Genomic DNA, 22,505 nt, shown 5'->3' with positions numbered 1-22,505 from the left:
CTTTTGAATGGAGTCAAGTCCTGATGGTTTGAAAAACTGTTGGATATATTTTTGTTACAGTGTTTGAAGACCACTAGAATCATTATGGTTTCAATGTTTTAAAGAAGCTTATTTTCCAGAGCATGAATTTTTGGACACACTTCTTCTTGTTGCTTTCTTTAATGTAGGCAATGCCTTTTGAAATCAATCTTTAGAGATTTTTGGGGTTGCACAATTCAAATTTGTGGCTCTCTTACCATTCCAGCGGGTGTGGCTGTGCCTTTTTATTCAGGAGCTGAAATTGTTCAAATACATTTAAAAGAGACCAGTACTGGGTCAGGATGGAACCAGGTTTCCCCACAGGATTTGCCATATCATAAAATTCACGCATCAAAGATTGAAACCCAGGAGTAGTAGATGGGAAGAGCTGAGAAGAAATATTTGAAAGCAGAATATCAGAATAAGTTATGGAAAATAAAATGTAGTATTACTAGAAAAGGCCTTATATTTATTTAATCAGATATTTAAAATATCAGATATTTATTTAAAATCCATTATCTATACCATAATTTAATTTTCTGTGTTGCTGTCAAGGTAAATCCACTTTTTATAAGGAACTAATTTTGCTGATGTTTATACTTTCAAATGGGGTGAATTTTATTTCTGTTTTCATTGAAAGGAAATGGATATTTGCTTTCTATAGATACCTGAAAACAGCTGAACAACAGAGTGAGTCAGGTAGCAGGAAAAATGAGGAGAGATTCTCTTGGGTTACAAGTGTCTTACAAATCTCAGGGTGAGAGATATTAATCCTACCAAAAAAAAAAAATCTATGGTTATCCTCTTTCTACTTTGAGAGTCAGGAAATTAGTGTCTGCCCTTTCTCCTACAAAATAATTCTTCTGTTCTTCACATTGTGCCAAGAGATGTTCTTTACTTTCACAATATCTTAAATTGAAGATATTGACAGATGAAGGATGAAGCCAGGTCTCTGATTATCTTTGTATAGTATTGCCCCAAACTGTCATGAATGTAATACTTACTATATTTAAATTAATTAAAATAACCCATCAATTATGCTATCTTTGGAGTAATAAGCTTACTTTGAACCCTCTAAAATATGGAGCTAAATTATAAAAACAAGTGTCAAACCTTCACTAATTAATTTAATAAGTTGGTTATAACTCATACAAGTAGCATCTGAATGCACAAATTATTTTAAGTAAAAAATAAATATTTTATTCAAACAGATTAATAATAAATTATTAGTAGACTTTTAAAAATGCTATTTTAAAGAGATATTTTGTATAAACAAATCTTAGGTAGAAAAATATGAATCCAATATAATTTACCTATATAAGGGCAGAACTGGAAACAAAGCAAGTACTGAGCATGCACATGTGTATGTAATAAATTATCCTTTGGTATTGATCAATAACTTAACAGAATCCAGGAAAGTACATAGAAAACAAAATAAATGCCATTTATATTTTTTGGCTGAGAATCCAGGAAAATACATAAAAAACAAAATAAATGCCATATATATTTTTTGGCTGAAACCAGTAAAAGTTATTATAATTATTTATATTTTCTTTCTTTGTATTTTGCTATAGAGTTACAACAAATTAAGATTTAGGTAGTTTTAAAAAATATTATTGTTCTATTGAGAAATATTTACTTTTACACAAACGAAAAAGGGCATAATAAGCAGAAGGAAAATTTGGTTACATGTAAATGTCCCAAAGCTAAAAGCAAACTTTTTTGGAAAAATGTTAGCATTTTCCCTTTAAGAACTATCAAATCCTGCCAGCTATACTAATTCTATATTCTTTCACCTTTAGTAAGTCATGTATTATCTGTAAACTCTTAAAGAATATGCATTCTGCTCATCTTAATATCTCTGAAAAGAAGAAGCTTACAAAGATTTCTATTCCTTAAAGAAATATCTTCATCTAGTTTTAAGTCAAAATCAAGTCTCTTATGGCTGATCTACTGTAATCTCAGTAATCAAGAGGAATCAAAGGTCACTTTTGTTTTACCAGTTGGAATTGTCCCAAACTCCTGAGTTCCTTTATGAAAGTCATAATTGAGTTAATCTCCTCTAAAGATAGGCATTGATTTAGTTCTTTTTGATAGTTTTCACCCTATAATGGGGGGAAAAATACAACTCTTAAGCAATTGCTACAAAGTCAAACCATGTTTAACACAATTCAAGAACCAAACCTTGAACTCTATAAACAGTTGGGCTAATTAATTCTAAATAATACATAATAACTTTAACTTGCCAAAATGATGTCAGAATATAAGAAAGCTTCATATTTGACAAAAGGACCTGAAATTGCTCAGTAAGTACTACTTTGGTAATAAGGTTGGGAAATTGGGCCCAGAAGGACAGAATGAGTGTGACAGTTTGGAAATGCAGGAAAAGTCTTTTTTTAGTCTTCAGGGTACAAAAGATCAGAGCAGCAAATTTACACGTGAACCTCATGTATGGGACATTACCATTTTCGAGTTTCACGGATTCTAGTAAACAGACTCACCCCCCATTTTTCTCACATTCATTTTTCATTATAATGCATCCCTTAGAGCAAAAGATACACATATTACCATTCTCTCTTGGTCAAATGGTTCTAATGGTTTTAATGGCAATCCACTCACTAAGGAAGGGAAACAGGGAACTCTAGGAAGGAATCAATAAAATCATAGGGAAACAACAGTCTATAATGTCATCTCTCTCAAAACCATCTCTCTGTAGAGCGTTGCTTCTTGGTGAGACCCTTCACATTCTACTTTTCAAAATTTTCCAATTATGGTTTTAAAACTGAAAGATACATAGAAAACAATACTGTACCTAGTAACCTGTACAGATTTTTTTATGCATCAAGAAAACTTGTACTAACAGATCATAAAAATTAACCAATCTTACTCTGAAGCACTACTCCCTAATCATCAGCATCTATCTAACCAAAGACGTTAACCAGATGTGAATGCTTTAAAAAAATTAGTATTATAACTCTAGTCCCTTGATGTTAATCGAGAGCACTCACTGCTACTCTAACTGCCTCTAAAAGGTTCAGGTATTCCTTTTAAAGTATTTTATAATAGGTAGTATGTATTATTCATTATAACCACAAAATTTCCCTGGGAATTAGGGACTGCTTTACTTCATTTTCAACCCATAATTTCATCATAATCAGTCAGTCACATACTTAGGAGACATAAAAATAATATTGGTCCTTAGGTTGGAAAAATATTAAGAGGTTTATATAATGGATACACATCAATTTCAAATGAATTATCAAGTTGCTTATCTGCACAGTAAAGAAAACGGCACCTTCCAAAAATGAAATATTTGTCAGTACAAAAATATGCACTTACCTTAAATATACCTGACCTATAAAGTCTCTGAAATATCTCAGAAAATATGGAAAGTGAAGATTCATTAGACAGGAGAAAATTGAAAGTGTCTTTTAAAAGGAATTCTTCTGTGTTTTGGTCCTCAAAATCCATATTATCATCATCTTGAAAATTTAAATGCTCATGCACCTGTGAAAGAGTAAAAGCACAGCAAATATTTTTCATTGACTTACTTTTAATGCAGTGAAATCACTTCTAAGGCATGATTCATTTCTCGTTGGATTATAGATCAGAACTGACATCTAGTGGTCCTTTTGGAGGTCAACAGTTTTATAAAATCTAAGTAATGCTCTTTTGAAAATACGATTCTTTGTAAGAACATTAACTGTTTTGTAAAATCAAATTAGTTTGCCTTGAACTTCTTTATTGTTGAAGACCTTGTGTTTATGGAAATAACATATAACATTTCTGAACAATAAATTTTAAAAATCATAATATAAACTATTAGATATGTGTGTAAAATAATGAATAAATGACCATTAGAAGATGTAGATTCATAAAATTTCAAAATTTTAGAGATAAATCTTTGAACTATTCAGCCAAATGTCTGAGCCATATATAATGTAATCATTCTTCTTGTGTAACAGTTTGAAAACCAGTCATTACAGTATGAAGTCGAACTCTGGTTGCACATAATTTTATTTTGTTTCTCTTCATTTCTTCTCATCCAATATCCCAAGATAGCTTTCTATAGACAAATGCAATCAATTTTAAAATCTTCTTGCCACTAGGGCTATTTTAGATTAAAAATATGCTGGAGGAGGTGATCTGAATGAGTTAATTTAATTTAAGAGGAAGTAAAAGAATCAGAGTGTACAAAAACCACTCTTAAATTTCCACATATTTATACAAATATTGAAAACAAATATTTCAAAAATTCCTATGGCTTTTAAAATTAAAATATAGGCCAATTTTAAACTAAATATCCGTATGTAAAGAATAAAAGAGTTACCTTTTTTATAAACCCATATGAATAAGCTAGGTTACCTGCTATTTTCTATTATCTAAATGTCTGTTTTCCTGCATTAACACATACTTAGCTTTATTCCACATTTATTTCATAAACAGTGGTTGAACCACAAAAAATTCCATATTTGTTCAACAGGGATGCAGAGTGGGTATTGTAACTCAAATCAGAGACTCTCCATATGCTAGTTAATTCTCTGAACCACAGTAAATATAAGTCTGTAGTAAGTTTGATGCAAGTTGCACTTATTGATCAGTTACTATGAATGAACACACCACACACACACACACACACACACACACACACACACACACACACACACGACACCCTTCAGCCAAAGGGGAAGATCCCATGAAGACTCTGGCATACTTACCTGGAGCACTACAGGGGACCTGACACTGCCATAACCAATGTCAAAAGTTAAAAGCTGAAAACATAATCTGCATCTGAAATAAAAACACAAGGTAACAAAAATACATTCTATTTGCTGTATTTACTCTATTATTTGATACTATATCATGGATAATCACTAAGGTTAAATTTCAAGGTCCATACTAATTATAAAGAGCAGCGGCTTGGATAATCCAAAATTGAATACAAATTATCTTTGGATTTGGAGTCTGTTTCGTTCCTTACAGAAAATACAAATATATCTAAAGTATTCATAATACATTAAACGAAACAATGAAGTGACTCCATAAAAACGTAATATGGAAAAGGAAGCTCTCCTACTCCTCCGTGCTAGGCATTCTTATTCACATATAAAGCATGATAAAGCTTACATGGAGGCACCTCCTTTTTTGACATACTCGATTTAACATTTCCCTAGAAAAAGGCATTAAATTATACTCAAGTAAACTGAGATATGGAGATAAGAGTTAATGAATTTTGTTAATAAAAATCTATAAATAAAAATATACCTAGTCAATGGAAAGCATATATGATAAAAATAACTAAGCTTGAAAGGGGCTGCAATTAAAAAGATAATTTAAATAACTGTGCCTTATTTCTTGTCACCACTATTTAAATACTGATGAGTCTTTAACATGCTCTGAAGTTTTAGGATCAACAAATTAGAAAACATAAGTTTAGAAGTTCATATTTTATACTGATATAAAATTTTCCAAGGAGCACCTACTTGTGATAATTAAGATATATTTTCACTAACAATCAATTGTTAGAAGTAGGGGTTTTTTTCTTTATTTTTTTTAACATTGAAATTTGTTTTTACCTATGGAAGACCTTTGGTCCCAGAGTAGACGTTTCACTGAATACTTCAGCTGCTAGCAGGAGTTTGCTAATTGCTTCCTTCATGTTATCAAAAGCCTGAAGAGGTGAACTTGTTCTCAGGAACGTCTCAAAAAATGTCTGCAGCTGTGAACAAAGTAAAGGATTCATATGTTGAAACTACAATCTCAATTTGTCTCTCTATCATTTCCAAAGTGAACAATGTGAAAGATCCCTTCAGGCTATCTCTCCTTGACACACTCAAAAATAACTCCTTAAAAAGGAAAATTTGACCATCTAAGACATATATACATACATATATATTTTATATATACATATATATGTAAAATATATTGAGAGAGTATATAATATACTTAAGGTATATTATATAATAAATATATATTATCACGTAATATATAATGTATATATATTCTATACATTTAAAAATATAAGTCTTCCGATTGAATGTGGGGTGCCAAAACATCCTGTAATTTAAATTACTTTAGAGGTGCTTACTCCATTTTTCTTCTCATTCCATGGCACGTAATCATGAAAAGTGAAGGGGAACTCACAGAGCTTGTGATCAGAACTGCCAAGTTTATTCTGTGACTCTTCTACCTAGGTGGACTTGGACTTGCAACTCACTTCTCCGAATTTTTGTGTCCTTTTCTTTAAAATGGGTTACTACCTACCAACAAGAGAGTTGTGAGGTCAAATTACAAGAAAGTCACTGTAAACTATGAAATTCAAATCTAAGCTTTTTCTTATTATCCCTTTCCTGCATATATCAGAACAAAAAGAACTATATCGAAATTGCTTCTCCTTCACCGCATTTTGCTCTGAGAGCTCTAGTCAACCACAGAAGAATCTAAGAGGATCTCAGTGTCCTCCTAACATGTTAATTTCAGGCTTCATGTGGCTAGAGAGAACGGGGCCGTATTACAAAAAGGGGCAGGATGTTAGGTTTAAGTCTTCATAGAAACACTATAGTTGGTATCACAAAGAGCTATTTTTATTTGCTTAAATATGAAAACAGTCACAACAACAAAACTATATCTTGAGGATGCTTAACACCAAAGTTCAAGTCAAACTTTCTAAAAAGTATAAAACAGGTCTCATATTGATTCATAAACTTTCTCTGGATAAACATACGCTTTCAAAAATGAAGAACAAAAAATATTTTTTGAAAAAACATGAAGCAGGTATACTATTAATATTTTTGGAAGAACAAACTAAATTTATCTGAGCTGCGTAAGACTGCAAAGTGAAAAATTTTTGTTGCTATAATAATGAAGGACAGATATTGGCACAAATCACCTGAGGGAGATGGTAAATGTATCTTTAAGATACGCAAGCAAAATTCACCCAAGAGAAACAAATGCTGACTTCATAAACTCTTCCCAGCTGAAAAACAGAAACCTAATGAGATGTACACTTTAAGACCCTATAAACACATCATTAGCATTTGGCAGTTGGGGTGTTTTTCCTTCTCTAAGGACTAAGGAAAATGAATGTAATAACTGTATGATCAAAAGAAAATAAGTCAAAGCTAACACTAAAAATATTAACACCCTTGAACCAAAACAGAGTCACATGTTTTTCCAAATAAAAGTAACTCATCACATTTCACTCACTTCACCATATTATACAGAAAGGGTTATTGATAATATTATTGCATTTTTCCAGTTTAATGTTTTCTGAATATCACAGGGCTCAAGGTTAATAATTTAGGAAGTTGGAAATGTTTGTGTAGCACATAGGATATATAAGATTTATTATCAAATTATATCCTCTATAGTAAAAAAATAATTAGCAAATTAATGTTTAGGATTGTATTTATTCTTCTACTGTAGAAATGTGTATTTCTTAATTTTTGACTGTAATTAATTTTTCACCATGTGGAAAGCACTGTGTGCTGGGTTTTGGGGGACAAGGTACATAGCATGGTGGTAACTCTATAGACTTTAGAGGCTGAAAGTCGCAGTTTCGACTTTGGTTCTCCAGTTACTACTAAATTGTGAGACCTTGCGGGATTACTAACAGTAACTTTATAGAGGTATTGCTAGGATTAAATCAGAGAATGTACATAAGGTACACCACCACCCATCACACATCAATATTCAGTACACGTTAGTGCCTTTTATTAATTAAAACAGAAGTCCACAGCCTTCCTTCAATCAAGGAAGAACATTTAAAAAATATATGATAAGCCTTTCAATAGAAATATATTTAAAAGGGAGAAGAAAGAGGCATGGTGGGTAAATAGACCCCATCATTGGTATGTCTCCCAGGAGAAGTGAAAGAGGAGAACTGAAGGACCAAAATAACTGGCTTTCCTCCCATTTCCCTAAAACTCAGCCTGCCAAGAGAAGGACCAACGTCAACCACCAATCATGAAAGCAGGGGGACAAGAAGCTAGACAGCTGCCATTATGAACAGAAATGTGGAGAGAGGAGATAGAAATGGCATTTAAAAGGCACAATTCAAAACAGAGAGACTTCTTCATTTTTGTATTCATTCTGTTATCAATCTTTGTCTCTATGCATTTCCTTCTATCTCATTTCATGCACTTCCATTTATTTAAGTCCTTCAAGTCAAAGAAAATTCTAGATGAGTCATCTCTTTATTTAGTACAGTGGCAAGCAAATTACATATGCCAGAAGTGAAAGTAGAATCATGCAAATGCTTACTTTTTTTTTTTAATCATCAACTTTCAATAAGTCACCCAGAGAGGGCAGAATACTTATATCAATTTTTGAAACTAATCCACTTAGGCTAAGTGGCAGACTTCTTTGACTGTCTGCTCATATTGTAATTTGTTACACTAATTGTATTTCCTTGGTCAAATACTTGAGTTCTGTGCATGTCAATGTGCTCACACATAGAAAGAGAGAAATGTGCTTGATGATTTCATGAGACAATGTCAAATCTGAAATTATTTGATAGTAATTCCATTCAAAGCAATCAGAACCCAAAATACACTTTTCACTCAGGAGCTTTCTTAACCCAAATACAAATATCTGAAAGAACACCTTCACTTTTGTAAGTTAAAATCAGCTGTGAACTCATATGTCACGGAGACTTCTCCGTCTCTAGATCAAGACTTTTAATCGATGTTTTTGAATTACCTAAACATGAGAATATAAGATCCCAAGGAAATCAGTGCCTTGGCAGTAAGGTAAAAATGAATAAAAGAAGCTCTTAAAACATTTAACATGACATGAAACTATTTTATGAACTATAAATTTTCCTCCTTCAGTACAAAAATGAAACACAAATTTAGTGCAAAATAAATTATGTAGAAAATGACCTTGTAAGATCATGGCTGTAAAACCAGGCAGTTAAAGCATCACCATTTGTGTGTACTCGTGTAAAATTCAAGCAATAACCCAGTAAGGTATTTGTAATTTTCACATCTAGCCATTGAAATATACATAGATGGGTCAAAATTATCAACTAAAAATAGAAGGACAAGAGGGACTAAGGATGAACTTCAAAATATTTGTAGGAAAACTTCAGTTATGTTTTTAATATATTAAAATATTTCTAAATTGCCCTTATATTCACCTTATTCCCCCAGCCCACCTCTCACAAACCCCTCCCGTGCAAAATTCTGGGCTTCACCTGATTAATTTCCTTTATCCTCCCATAGGACCTTAGGCAGATTGTTCTCAGTGGCAAAGCATGTTGTTCTGTGTTAAACTTGCTGACTTTCTTGTTTGCTCTCACCATTAGACCATAAGATCTTTTAGGGCAGATACTGTACCATTTTATCTTTGGGTGGCCAGTATCTAACACAGGGTAGGTATTAAGTAAACACTGTTGAGTAACTAAACCTAAGTATAACATTACAGAAACCACAGAGACTTTGATAAGAGAAATAGTTTACTGGAGCTTCTGGATAACATAAATTTTCTCCTTAGGACAACATGTTTATCTCTCGTTTCCATCTCCTGAGTGAGGGAGGATGAGCATTTTTCTGGTGACTTGTAATAAAACCTTTGAAAAATAGAAGCTCACAGCTGTTCAGGAGAATTTTTGAGATAAGAAAAATATAACATAAGAGTTAAAACACAGGATGAAAGATTAACCAATATTAGAGTTTTTTAAAAAGTCGTGTTCTTGACTAACTGAGAAGCTATAGCAGAATACTGATATTTCAATATTTTGAATTTTCAGTAGTGTTTAATAGCATTGTACCTTATTAAAGCTAACCAGAATTTCCCTCAGTATTAATGCGGGAGAGAGAAGTTTTCATCTTCTCAAAATAAAGAAGAATATTAGTACTTAAAACCATTTTGCACCAACAAGCATATGAAAAGATGATCAACATCACTAGTCATTAGGGAAATGCAAATCAAAACCACAATGAGATATTACCTCACATCCATTAGGATGGCTACTATAAAAAAAAAACCATAAAATATTAAGTATGGGCAAGGATGTGAAGAAATCAGAACCCTTGAGCACTGTTGGTAGGAATATTAAATGGTGCAGCCACTATGCAAAACAGTATGGAGGTTCCTCAAGAAATCAAAATAGAATTACCGTATGATCCAGTAATTCAGCTTCTGGGTACAGAGGCAAGAGAATTGAAAACAGGGTCTCAAAGAAATATTTGTTCATCCGTGTTCACAGCAGCATTAGTCACAATAGCTAGATGGTGGAAGCAACTCAAGTATCCATCCATGGATGAATGGATAGACAAAATGTAGTATATACAGACAATGGAATATTATTTTGCCTTAAAAAGGAAAGACATTCTGACACATATTGCAACTCAGATGAACCTTGAGGATAGTATGCTAGTTGAAATAATCTAGTCACAAAAGACACTGCATGATTCCACTTACATAAGGTATCTAGAGTTGTCACATTCCTAGAAATAGAAAATAAAATAGTGGTTGCCAGTGGCTTGGGGGGGGAGGGGGAAATGTGAGGTTGTTTAATGAGTATATAATTTCAGTTTTGCAAAAAGTTCTCGACACTGGTTTCACAACAACGTAAATATTTTCAACACTACTGTTCACTTAAAATGGTTAAGATGGTAAATTTCATGTTATGTGTATATTACCACAATTTAAAAATTTTTTAAAGTAATATTGCAGTTTTCACAGCCTTACTCCCTCCAACAACCATGTTTAAACACCTGTTAATTTTGTACCACAAAAGTCCAGAAGAACACCTTTTTAATGGTTATAAATTTTGCAAAAGAAACAAAACACAAAATAACCCCTCCCTTGCTCCATTTCGCAGCTCCTGCAAATATTGGAAATAGTTTCCATCTCTGTTTTGTCTCCTCTTACTCACTGTTTTATCCAGAAACAATCTTTTAACCTTGAACTTTTTGTTTGTTTAGTCTGAAAAATATCACACAGCAAGCTTGAATGCTTGTAGGAATGACCGAGAATAGAGGACAAATTTATGATGGAACACGAAGTCTAGGGGATGATCATTTCAGGTTAAAAGGAAAAGACCTTTTTTTTAAAAGGAAAATATCTTATGTGATATTTTCCCTTAAAAGGAAATATCACATAAGAGTTCAGACTCAATTTTATCCTTGGTAGAACTAAGGACACAACTAAATATATGAAATCCAAGAGTCTATGTTCTTTTCCAAATTAAAAGGGGAATAAATATGCATTCAAATCTGCCTCTTTTTACTACAGTTGGAATTTAAGTCTATTGTTCTTGATTAATATTATTATTCTGCCTTTTACAGACTCAATTGGGATCTCTCTGTCTGACTCTGACCTAATCATTCTCTCTCCCTGGCACTTGCCAAACTCTTAAAGTGTATCTGAAGGAATTTGAGCACCTCAAAATTTTATCCCAATGTAATATATTTTATATACAAAGTATTTTTATAATTCTCAATAAGAAAAATGTTTATAAATTTAATTTAAAATTTCAGTTACCATATGGCTCTAAATTTTAAAATATTTTTTCCAAAGAGTTACGATTACAATTATTTGTTGTACACAATTGGTCAGAAAAATAGAAATATATTACAAACCTTAATAAATAATTTATAAAATAAAAAGTAAAATTGTTTTGGAAATGCACCCCTTAGATGGGTACGACTTCTTTTTTATTTGTTTTTTTTGGGGGGAGGGTACGTGGGCCTCTCACTGTTGTGGCCTCTCCAGTTGCGGAGCACAGGCTCTACATGCACAGGCTCAGGGGCCAAGGCTCATGGGCCCAGCCACTCCGCGGCATGTGGGATCTTCCCAGACCGGGGCACGAACCCGTGTCCCCTGCATCGGCAGGCAGACTCTCAACCACTGCGCCACCAGGGAAGCCCACGACTTCTTTTTATTCACTAAGTTGAGTCTTTTTATCCATTGAGACAACAGTATTTATTGTTAGAATGAGAAGGGTTCAGCATTGGTATTAATATTATTTTCAATGTAAGCATGGAGAATATTTGTTCACACAAATACATAGATGTAGATGGAATGGTTTAGCTAGAGCAACATGACTTAATTCCTTGAGCTCCCTCCAAAGTATATGAAAAAAAAAACACGTAGTGATTTATCATGAAATATTTAATTTTGTTAAAAACTGAAAACAATCTGAGTTGTGGAGGATTTGTTATTTGGTGATTAGCATCCTTCACTTTCTCTAATGAAAACCATATTTAAATGCGTCTGTTTTGGGGAGGGGTTGCAGAATTTTTTCACCCTGGAGCAATTATTATTATAATATTAGGGATAGATGAGCGCTAGGTCTTTCTTTTGAAGAGCAGAGGTCTGTGCATGAAGGGATGGGGAATAAAAAGCACCTGCTTTAGAGGCGCTGTCTCAGCGAGATCAAATTTTAGGAAGGTATACATGTGAAAGATGAAGTTATGGGCATTGATTCTCTTGAAACTATCTATGGGCCTGTGAACCCCTTGGAGAGTTTTCATGGCTCCCCAGAGGCACATGACACCCCACTTGAGGATCATAGCTCTGGCTGTGTCTGGCCCAGAGGACACATCTGCTGCACGTCAGAGGGCTGTGGAAGGAGATGAAGGGCTGGTGAGCATTCTGGACCATAGCAAGAAGTCTCCTTTGTGTTTTAAAGGGTCATGATTTAGGGGGAAAATCAGATATATAAAAACAGAAGGAAAAGAAGAAAAAAGATTTGAGAAAGGGAGGGAAAAAAATGACTAAATTACAAACCTAAGCACTGATGTAATTTTTCATTACCACGCACATGTGGTATTTGGATATAATTCTATGTCATACTTAATAATACTCACTAACCTTAGCCAAGTTGATACCATGTGCCAGACGCTGTGTGTTTCTCATGCACTGTTTTGTTTATATTCACAGCAACGCTATGAGGTTGATACTCATTACCCCCATTTTATAGATGAAGAAACCAAGGGTTGAGAACACAAGTAATTTGCCTAAGGTTTTACAGCTAAAAGGTAACCAGTATAGGTGTTGAAACCAGTCTGCTTGGCTGCAAAGCCCCAGCATTACCTCTGCTATTGCGGCTTGGATTATACAGATTTAGGAATGTGGATGGACCCTGAAATATTGAAGAATGAATCATCTGTGTTTTTACTTTCACGGAAAATGCATTTGAAACTGTCACAATTCTCAAACACCCACACATCTAACAAATCAACTCAACAACTCGAGCATTTGTGTAGCCTAATTACCTTTTGGAAAAACTAAGGACATTTCTTTGTGACTTAAATGAAATTGCCTGGATCAAGAACAAATTCTGTGTTAAGTCAAATGACTTAAGAACATAAATATTCTCATCATTTGTTTTAGCTCATTGAAAATTGGCTTGCTTTAGGGTAAACCACAGAAAAACTAAATTAATTGACTGAACCTAAATTAGGATAGTTTTTCCTCATTCTCTGGAATTAGATCAAAACTCCAATATTTAAGTAAGTTTCATGCTTCCAGTGACATGAATAATTTTATTCATTTGTACTTCTTAATAACCCTAAGCTTTAAAGCATACAATAAAATTGGAAATTCAGAAAGTAGATTCTGTGATTTGATCAGTTTCATGGTTCAAATTTTTTTAATTTCCCATATGTATGTCAGAGAATTGATCAGGAGCAAGGTACCAAAATACAGAAGGCTATGAAGAGCATAAAAATTTAATTATTTGCTTTGAATGGTAGAACCCTGATTGCATTATATTCAACCTTCTCAGGGAGCTGGCAGGTTATCCTTCTTGCCCCGTCTAGAATCTCTCAGTAGGATATAAAGGATCAGAGAGATTTTACAGAAAAAAGTAAAAGTTAAAGTTGTAAGATTTTATCATTGGACTCTGTGGACATATGTCTACTCATTTTCTTTATATGAATGTCATTGTTCAAGCAGGTCACAGCTTCTTCATTTTCAGTGCCTAGAATGCACAGTCGAATGCCTGCTGCTTCTAGTTTGGTTTCTCCAACCTCACTCTGGCTTCCACCCCAAACGCTGGATAAACTGAACCCTTTCTAGGGTGCACAGATTCCTAAGTATTCTCTTCTCACCTTCTTATTGGAATACATCATCATCCTACTATCCTCCAAGGGAACTGACCTGTGAGTTGAGGTCCCATGTTTTTGAAGATAACCCTTGATCCCCTGGTGGCTGAGAAGCAGACACTTCTGCCTGGGTTGTTTTTACAGTAATGGGGACCTGGACACCTGGGACCTGCCTTGTCACACTAGGCAGCCTGAGCAACTAGTTATCCTGCCCACGTCTTAGAAGTGGCAGGACACCTCTGTTGGAAATGGCAGGAGGGAGAGGGAATGAGGTGGAGAAAGGCGGGGAGGAAAGTGAGCGGGAAAAGAAACACCAAGTTCCCAAGGCGAGAACTTATTCTATGCAGGGCCCTCAGGCGGGGTTTGGAGCAAAGGAGACCTAAGAGCCAGACAAATGGAGACGAAGCATGTAAACGGGTAGTCTGCTGTGACAGCAGGAAGCTCTCCTCCTCTCCACCTCCTCACTTCCCGCTTCTCTGTCCCACCCCCTTCCATGCGCTCTGTCTCAGGAAAGGGCACCACCAGTCACATCATGGCTGCAGAGTCCTCCCTGAGCCCTCTCTGTCTAGCCCCTCGCTCTCAACTCACCACTGACTCTTGTTTCCACCTCCAAAAGGTGCCAGGTTCTCACCTTCTTTAGACCACCCCCTCACCGACCCGTCCAAGCCACCATCCTCCTCGCCTAGATGCCTTGCAACCGGTCGCTCTGTCCCCACTCATAAACCTCTTCAGTCTGTTCTCTACACAGCAGCAGCAGAGTGGGCTTGAAAAGGCAGATCTAATGACGACACTGTGGTGTTCTGTGATCATGCCTGGACTCTCCTACCTCAGAGCATCGGAATGGGCCCTTTGCTGGGAATGCTTTACCACTAGCTCTTCAAATGACACTCAGTCTCCTCCATGAAGCACAGCTCAGATATCACTTGGTCAGGGAGATCTTGTTACCTCTCAAAAGTGGGCAACCCAGTTTCTTTCTACACAGCCTCCTCCCTCGTTGCATTCTTAGCAATATTAAAAATCTGCATTGGACTTCCCTGGTGGCGCGGTGGTTGGGAGTCCGCCTGCTGATGCAGGGGACACGGGTTCGTGCCCCGGTCCGGGAGGATCCCACATGCCGCGGAGCGGCTGGGCCCGTGAGCCATGGCCACTGAGCCTGTGCGTCCGGAGCCTGTGCTCCGCAGCAGGAGAGGCCACAACAGTGAGAGGCCCGTGTACCACAAAAAAAAAAAAAAAAAAAAAAAAAAAAAAGAAATCTGCATTATGCCAAGGGAAGTAAGTCAGACAGAGAAAGACAAATACTGTATGATGTCACTTATATGTGGAATTAAAAAAATACAGCAAACTAGTGAGGATAACAAAAAAGAAGCAGACTCACAGATATAGAGAACAAATTAGTGGTTACCAGTTGCCGGGGGGGGGGCAGTGGGGGGGGAGTGGGAGGTACAAACTATGGGGTGTACGATAGGCTGAAGGAGGTATTGTATAACACGGGGGAACAGAGCCAATATTTTGTAATAACTGTTCATGGAAAGCAACCTTTCAAAATTGTATTAAAAAATTATAGTTCTCTGTATTTGTTTATATATGTATAACTAATTTTTTGGGGGAGGGTGGTACGCGGGCCTCTCACTGTTGTGGCCTCTCCCGTTGAGGAGCACAGGCTCCAGACGTGCAGGCTCAGCGGCCATGGCTCACGGGCCCAGCCGCTCCGTGGCATGTGGGATCTTCCCGGACCGGGGCACAAACCCATGTCCCCTGCATCGGCAGGCGGACTCTCAACCACTGCGCCACCAGGGAAGCCCTGTATAATTAATTTTTATCTGTATTTCATCTACTCTTCAACACAAGAATAAACTCCACAAAAGCAGGGACTTTGTCTTGTTTGTTACTATATCACTTGAACCTAACACAATGTCTAGCATATGAGACACTTCATATGAGAAGTGCCCAGTAAATATTTGTACAAGGAATCAAAAAACTCATTTAACCCATAGGAAACTAGTCCTATTTTTCAGATAGAAAAAGTGGTTCAGAGAGGTTGAAAGACTTGCCTGGGGTTACACAGTTGGTACAAGGATCTTCCTACTGCACATCCATATCTAGGCCTCTAGAGGTCATGCTTTGGGATTTTTGTTTTTAGTTCTGTAGATCCAGCACTATAGATCCAGTACTAGTGATTTATTTCTCTCTCCTTTAGAGTAAAAATGTAATTGGATATACACTTCTCACTCAGCCTGAAAGAACGTCATCATTGTCTTATTCATATTTTAAAATCACATTTCTTTTTCCTTTAATGGTAACTCCTTGAAAGCATGAAAATGTAACATAGTTCCTCAGCATAATGTTTTTCTTCTTTGACTTCTGAGTTTAAAGTAATAATTTCACTCTCTGTGACTTGAATACATATTCTTTATGTAGATGATTTGAGTAATCAAGCACACGGGAAAATTCTCATGCCTTTCAAATATATCTGGAATCAAATTTCTGATAGAAATCAATTTGGAACAGTACTTTTTTTTTTAAGATGTTGGGGGTAGGAGTTTATTAATTAATTTATTTATTTTTGCTGTGTTGGGTCTTCTTTTCTGTGCGAGGGCTTTCTCTAGTTGCGGCAAGCGGGGGCCACTCTTCATCGCGGTGCGCGGGCCTCTCACTATCGCGGCCTCTCTTGTTGCGGAGCACAGGCTCCAGAGGCGCAGGCTCAGTAGTTGTAGCTCATGGGCCTAGTTGCTCCGCGGCATGTGGGATCCTCCCAGACCAGGGCTCGAACCTGTGTCCCCTTCATTAGCAGGCAGATTCTCAACCACTGAGCCACCAGGGAAGCCCGGAACAGTACTTTTTTAAACAGGTAAAGGAGGCTGTGATGGCTGGAACTATTGGATTCTGGAAGACTAGACACCAGGCATTGGGAAGTTGGTTTAGAAGGGGACACATACCACATATAGATACATATAAATACAGGGATACCAGGAATTCCTCTCTTGTTTGCAGTCCCTTTCTCCAAATGGTAAAACTTGCTTCACAGAGCTTCTAATAACTATTAATAGTTTCATAAGCATGGAGGCGAGGGAGAGAGGACAAGCTGTTATGAGACAGAGGATAGACTGGGGGGTATGGGGATGTTCCATATCAGGAAATGAGGAAGTCAGAGAATGACTGCTTTACTGGAAGATGCTCCAAAGAGACAGAATTTACAAAAGCAATGAAATATGTCTGTATATTGCAGTACGTATAGAATACAGCACGATGCATGTGTGCAGAATCCTGAGAAAGAATCCATCTTTGTCTGCCTTAGTAACATTCAGAGAAATGAAAGACAAACTTTCAGTTCCACCTCACAATATTAGGTCATTTATATAATTCAAAGGAATTCAGGCTAAAAACCGATTTGAGGTTCATGTTGAAATCAAATAGAAGTACACACAGAAGATACGTGGATAAAAATAATGCACTCTCAGATGCTGAGTCGAAAGTGCTAGTGCTAACTTTACAGTAATTAAAAAAAAAACCTATGTATTGCAAAATCTCCTTAAATGGAAAAACAATTCCCAGTGACTTACAAATGTTGATATCATTCCAAATAACTGTCACCTAGGCAATTTAAATTGCACTGAAGATTTACCACCATTCAGAATCTCTACTTAGAAATATAGCCTTACTACCACAGCATGGATTATCAAATAACTTTTCAAAAATAAATATGTATATTCCAGTGAAAGAAAATGGTCAAAGATTTGCTGTCCAAATATTCTTGCTTTCTCTTTTTCTTTCACTATTGGACAGTGCAGGCAATACCTATAAAGACCACTTGGGGGCAATACAGTATTTCTGTTGCATCTCATCACACAGCTATGTAGGTTTCAGAGAAGATGGCTGTTTATTTCAAATTTGAAGCCCCATTTTAATATATGGGAGGGAAAAGGCTGTATTTCCTTTTAAACTTACAATGCATAAATCACATAAGACAAATGCAAGTCAGATTTTCTCCTGAAGGGAACAAAAGTCTGTCTTCTTTTAGCAGACAAATCAGTCTTACCTAGTTGGCACATTTGGGAATATTTTATATTTAGAATTTGTCACAGCTTTAGAGATAGATCTCAAAGAATAAAGGAAACTGTAAATAGAAATGTTAAAAATGACAAACATATAATGATCTTCAAAATGTACTGGTGGAAAGTTATTTTGTTTCTATACCTAACGTGAAAATGTAAATATCACCTGTCTTCTCCACTGGGTATATAGTTTAGAATAAACTTAAACATTAAAGTAATTAATTTTTGACGACATTTACTCGCATTGTCTTCACTGTTATTACCTTGCATTCACATCACACTTTGTAAAGGGGTTATTTTATTACTGATTATTCTTTTCAGCAATTTGATGAGTGGAGTCTCTATTCCAAGCCATTTCTCTCCCCTCTGTCTGCTGAGTATTAAGTATTGTGTCAGGCACTGAAGGTTTTTCTTTTGTAAATCAAAAATAAACATAATCTCTTCTTTAAAGAATTTTACATGTATTTAGGCAAGTAAATTTTTCTGCTTCGTTTTTGTTCTCTTGATTCTTTTATTTATCTAATTTTTTCCTCCCAATATATTTTCCTGTCTTCAGAAGATATTTAACATTACCACAGGGATGCAAAACTCAGGTGAGCCTTGTTGTCAAAGTCCAAGAATCAACGCTTATGAAATTAAATTTGGTAACTCTCTTGGTGCCTTCTTAGAAGTGAAAAAAAAATCAGGAAGATGGCAGGGAGTTTTGCCTTAATTCATGGGTCCATTACCCAAAGATTCATCTTAACAAATCCTTATCATATGGAGGGTAGTGAAGGAAGAGATTATAGCTGCTCTGCCTTTGAACATCTTTCTGGCTTAGCTAGCTCATCTATTGAAGAAATAATGAGAAACTGAAAAATTAAGATGGTGTTCCCTGTGGATGCTTAAACTGCTCTGGAGCATTGCTTACAAGAGTCCTCATCTTTCGTGCTCAGTTTTTACTCTAAACCCTTGTTTATTTTATAAACTTCTGATCAGCGAGGTGTACCAGAAATCAGAGCAATAAGTCTGTACGGGATAACAACAGAAAGAGGAAGAGCCTCCATAAACTAATTTATAAGAGCTTCTGTGATGTCCACAGGCCATCCACTCTTAGGCTCCAGTTTGGAGAAATAACACTTGATCTTTGCAAATCCTTAACTGAGCATCTTCCTCATCCCGACACAGGCATCCACTAGATGGCGCCAAGGAGAAGGGAGCTTTGAACAGGACAGGTAAAGGAGGGGCGGGGAGCAAAGGAGTAGGCAAATACACACCCTAAACCCCAAACTACCACTGAGGCTTCCCCTCTTCCATCTCTCCAGCATCCTGAATGGATTCACTTACTTCACCTGATTTCACACTGAAGTCCCTGAGTATCAGTTAACCTCCATTTTTCTGGATGGATAATTAACACTTGTCCATCAGTTTTCTTGCATTAAAGGAAATAATAATTAGCAAATTTATTTATTAGGGTTAAGTTTCACCTTTATGTTGTCACTACAATGCATATATATAATGTGTCCATATCAGATAATTATATCAGTTCACTATGTTAGAAGAGATGACATAATTAACAAAGATGGTATATATAAATACATTATATTTATCTTCTGTTGCAGAGCCTACTCTAAAATTTATCTTCTGTTGCAGAACCTACTCTAAAATATTTCCCCAAGTTTCAGTTTTTAGCAAGTTACAATTAACAAGATACCTTTAATAAAAATGATAATGATAGACAATCATTCACTGATTAATATTTTTTGAGGGCTTCCCTGGTGGCGCAGTGGTTAAGAATCCGCCTGCCAATGCAGGGGACATGGGTTCGAGCCTTGGTCCAGGAAGATCCCATATGCTGCAGAGCAACTAAGCCTGTGCACCACAACTACTGAGCCTGCGCTCTAGAGCCCGTGAGCCACAACTACTGAAGCCCGTGTGCCTAGAGCCGGCGCTCTGCAACAAGAGAAGCCACCGCAATGAGAAGCCCGCACACCGCAATGAAGAGTAGCCCCTGCTCGACGCAACTAGAGAAAGCCCGTGTGCAGCAACGAAGACCCAACACAGCCAAAATAAATAAATAAGTAAATTTTTTTAAAAATATATTTTTTGAGTGCCTGGCACTCTCCAGATTTTGCCTGCAGTTCTGAAAGCTTAGGTTCATGTGTTTAAATGATCACTTTTGATCAAGTAAACATGACTATGATTAATGAATAATTTTTTTAGGCTAATAATCCAGGTTCAGTGTTAAGAATAAATTAATGTACAAAATTACCCGAAAGCCTTTTATGGAACAAAGATGGAAATGAATGAGTGAATAAAATGAATGAATAAAGGAAATTTTTCAACACAAGAGAAAAGTTGCCATGGGCAGCATCAATGCCATCAACAGCATAAAATTATTTTGCATTTATGCACTTTAAAATCCTGGGCAGTTACAAAATAATCATTCTTTTTCTAGAGCTAATATATACCTGAAATAATACTTAACACCAATATGGGCTGATTAGATAAGTGTTATTTTGCAATTATTATTTAGGTTTTTATTGTAAGTCAGTTCTCATCACATGTTTATTCAATTTTATTCTGGTTATCTATAATTTCTATTTATATAAAATCATACTTTAAAATGAACACCCTGATGCAATTTTTAAATTCAATCCAAGCAAGAGTAGACCAAGTAATACATCAACTCTTTTTACAAACTCCCAGAAGCAGGCTTTTATTCACATTCCTTCTACAGCTGACATAAATCTCCTGGGCCTCCAGAAGGGCCAGATGCTCAGTGAAGAAGTCTTTTACAAGGTCTGCTCCATAGTCTGCAGTTTTAGATGTAAAATGAAGATCAGGAGAAGAACACTTCCTCAAGCTGAAAAACTATAACATAACTTTATACCTGCTTTGAAAGACATTACTCATTTTTACTTTGAGAATATATGAGCTATCTCACCTGACATTATGAAAGGCACTGTATAAATATTGACGACAAATGAGGCTAACTTTATCCCTACAACTGTATCATGTTTCCAAAACTGAATAAGAGACATATGCATCTTTTAATAGGGGTCCTTGTAAATAACAACATGCCACTCTTTGCCAAGGTTCACTCTCTCCTCTGTGCACCTTTGCTGATTGCATCGACATGAGAGGGAACTGTGGGCACTGGAAATGGAAGAATGGTCCCCCAAAGGCCAGTGCAGTGGTGGTAGAGAGCTTGTGATTTAGAGACTGGGCAGCAGCTTGCTTTAACTTTGGTTTCCACTGGAGGTGATTCTCATAGATACTGACGTGAGCAAAGACAGCAATGTCCTGTGTTTTCCCTTTTCTATCAAAGTGGCCCTGCCCAGAAATTCAGATGATGACATCTGCCTATTACATTTCCTGGAAAGCCACTAGAAGATCATTGCAAAATACAGGGCTGAATTAGAACAGCTAGGGATTAAATATCCTTGGGCAATTTCTTCACATGGTTAAACAATTTTAAATGATCTTTGATTGAATTCCACCCAAGCATTTATCAAGAGCTGATTACATTCAAGGAATTATCCTCATGTAACCTCTGAATATCAAATATCAACAAAAGAACATCTTCAAATATGGAATGGCTGATCAAAGTACAAATTCATTTAAGTTATGTCTCAACTAGAGAAAATAAGGCTTTGGATACGTCTTCCTGCCAGAAGTCACAAATCACTCCAGCAATACATTTTCATCAAAGCAGTCAGCTATGATCACAAGTATATAGAATCTCCAGACATCATAAAGAAGTTATAGTTTCCTCTCTGCTGGATAACTTTACAATGGATGAGGGGATAACTTGTGACTTTTTACTCTAAGAACCAAATTTAAATTTCTTGCAGCTAATCTATATGACTTGTATATAAAGACAGCCATGGATGTATTTGACTGAAAGGTATAGTTACAGTGTCTGTGGAAGAGTTCTACTCTTCAATGCATAGGTATAACTGGAGTGTTTTATAATTGAATGGAGAGCTTTTTCAGGGAAGAAATGTTTGAATAAAATATTGCTTGCAGTTGAATTTATTATATTCACCAAGAAAATGACATTGCTTAACAGCAAGCAGCAAAAAAGGTGGTTTTAAAACTGGATCAAAGGATATAATAATCAAATGTTGCATTTGCTATTAATTTTCTTTCTTCTCCACCTCCCTTTCCCTTTTAAATGTGAACATTCTTTGGAAACATCTAACACTTATATTTTAAATTATTTCTACTGTACAGAAGGGGATTTTAGAAAAGTTTAGTTTATAAAGCTTCTATTTCCATTATTTCTCAAATTTGCATTAATGATATTTTTCAACTCTCTCCAAAGCTATAGTACATAAAGTATCTCAGCAGCAGACATAATTGGAAATAAATGAGCTCATAGTTATATCTGTTA

General features: G+C 35.9%; 1 protein-coding gene across 2 annotated transcripts in view; it reads right to left on the bottom strand.

Annotated features, from left to right (window-relative positions):
- The window catches only part of CPED1 (cadherin like and PC-esterase domain containing 1), a gene marked incomplete at both ends in the record, with an annotated part of 313,895 nt that overhangs the window by 173,416 nt on the left and 117,974 nt on the right, over positions 1-22,505 (bottom strand). For both annotated transcript variants that reach the window (XM_079711564.1, XM_079711565.1), the window contains 5 exons: positions 237-406; positions 2,019-2,123; positions 3,358-3,525; positions 4,737-4,809; positions 5,595-5,737. In XM_079711564.1, the coding sequence (XP_079567690.1) occupies positions 237-406; positions 2,019-2,123; positions 3,358-3,525; positions 4,737-4,809; positions 5,595-5,737 (659 nt within the window). The remainder of the gene's footprint in view (positions 1-236; positions 407-2,018; positions 2,124-3,357; positions 3,526-4,736; positions 4,810-5,594; positions 5,738-22,505) is intronic.

This window comes from Hyperoodon ampullatus, assembly GCF_949752795.1.
Source record: "Hyperoodon ampullatus genome assembly, chromosome: 9".
NCBI classification, from domain to species: Eukaryota; Metazoa; Chordata; class Mammalia; order Artiodactyla; family Ziphiidae; genus Hyperoodon; species Hyperoodon ampullatus.
Note: the sequence above shows the minus strand (reverse complement) of the source record. Positions and strands in the feature narration are given on the sequence as shown.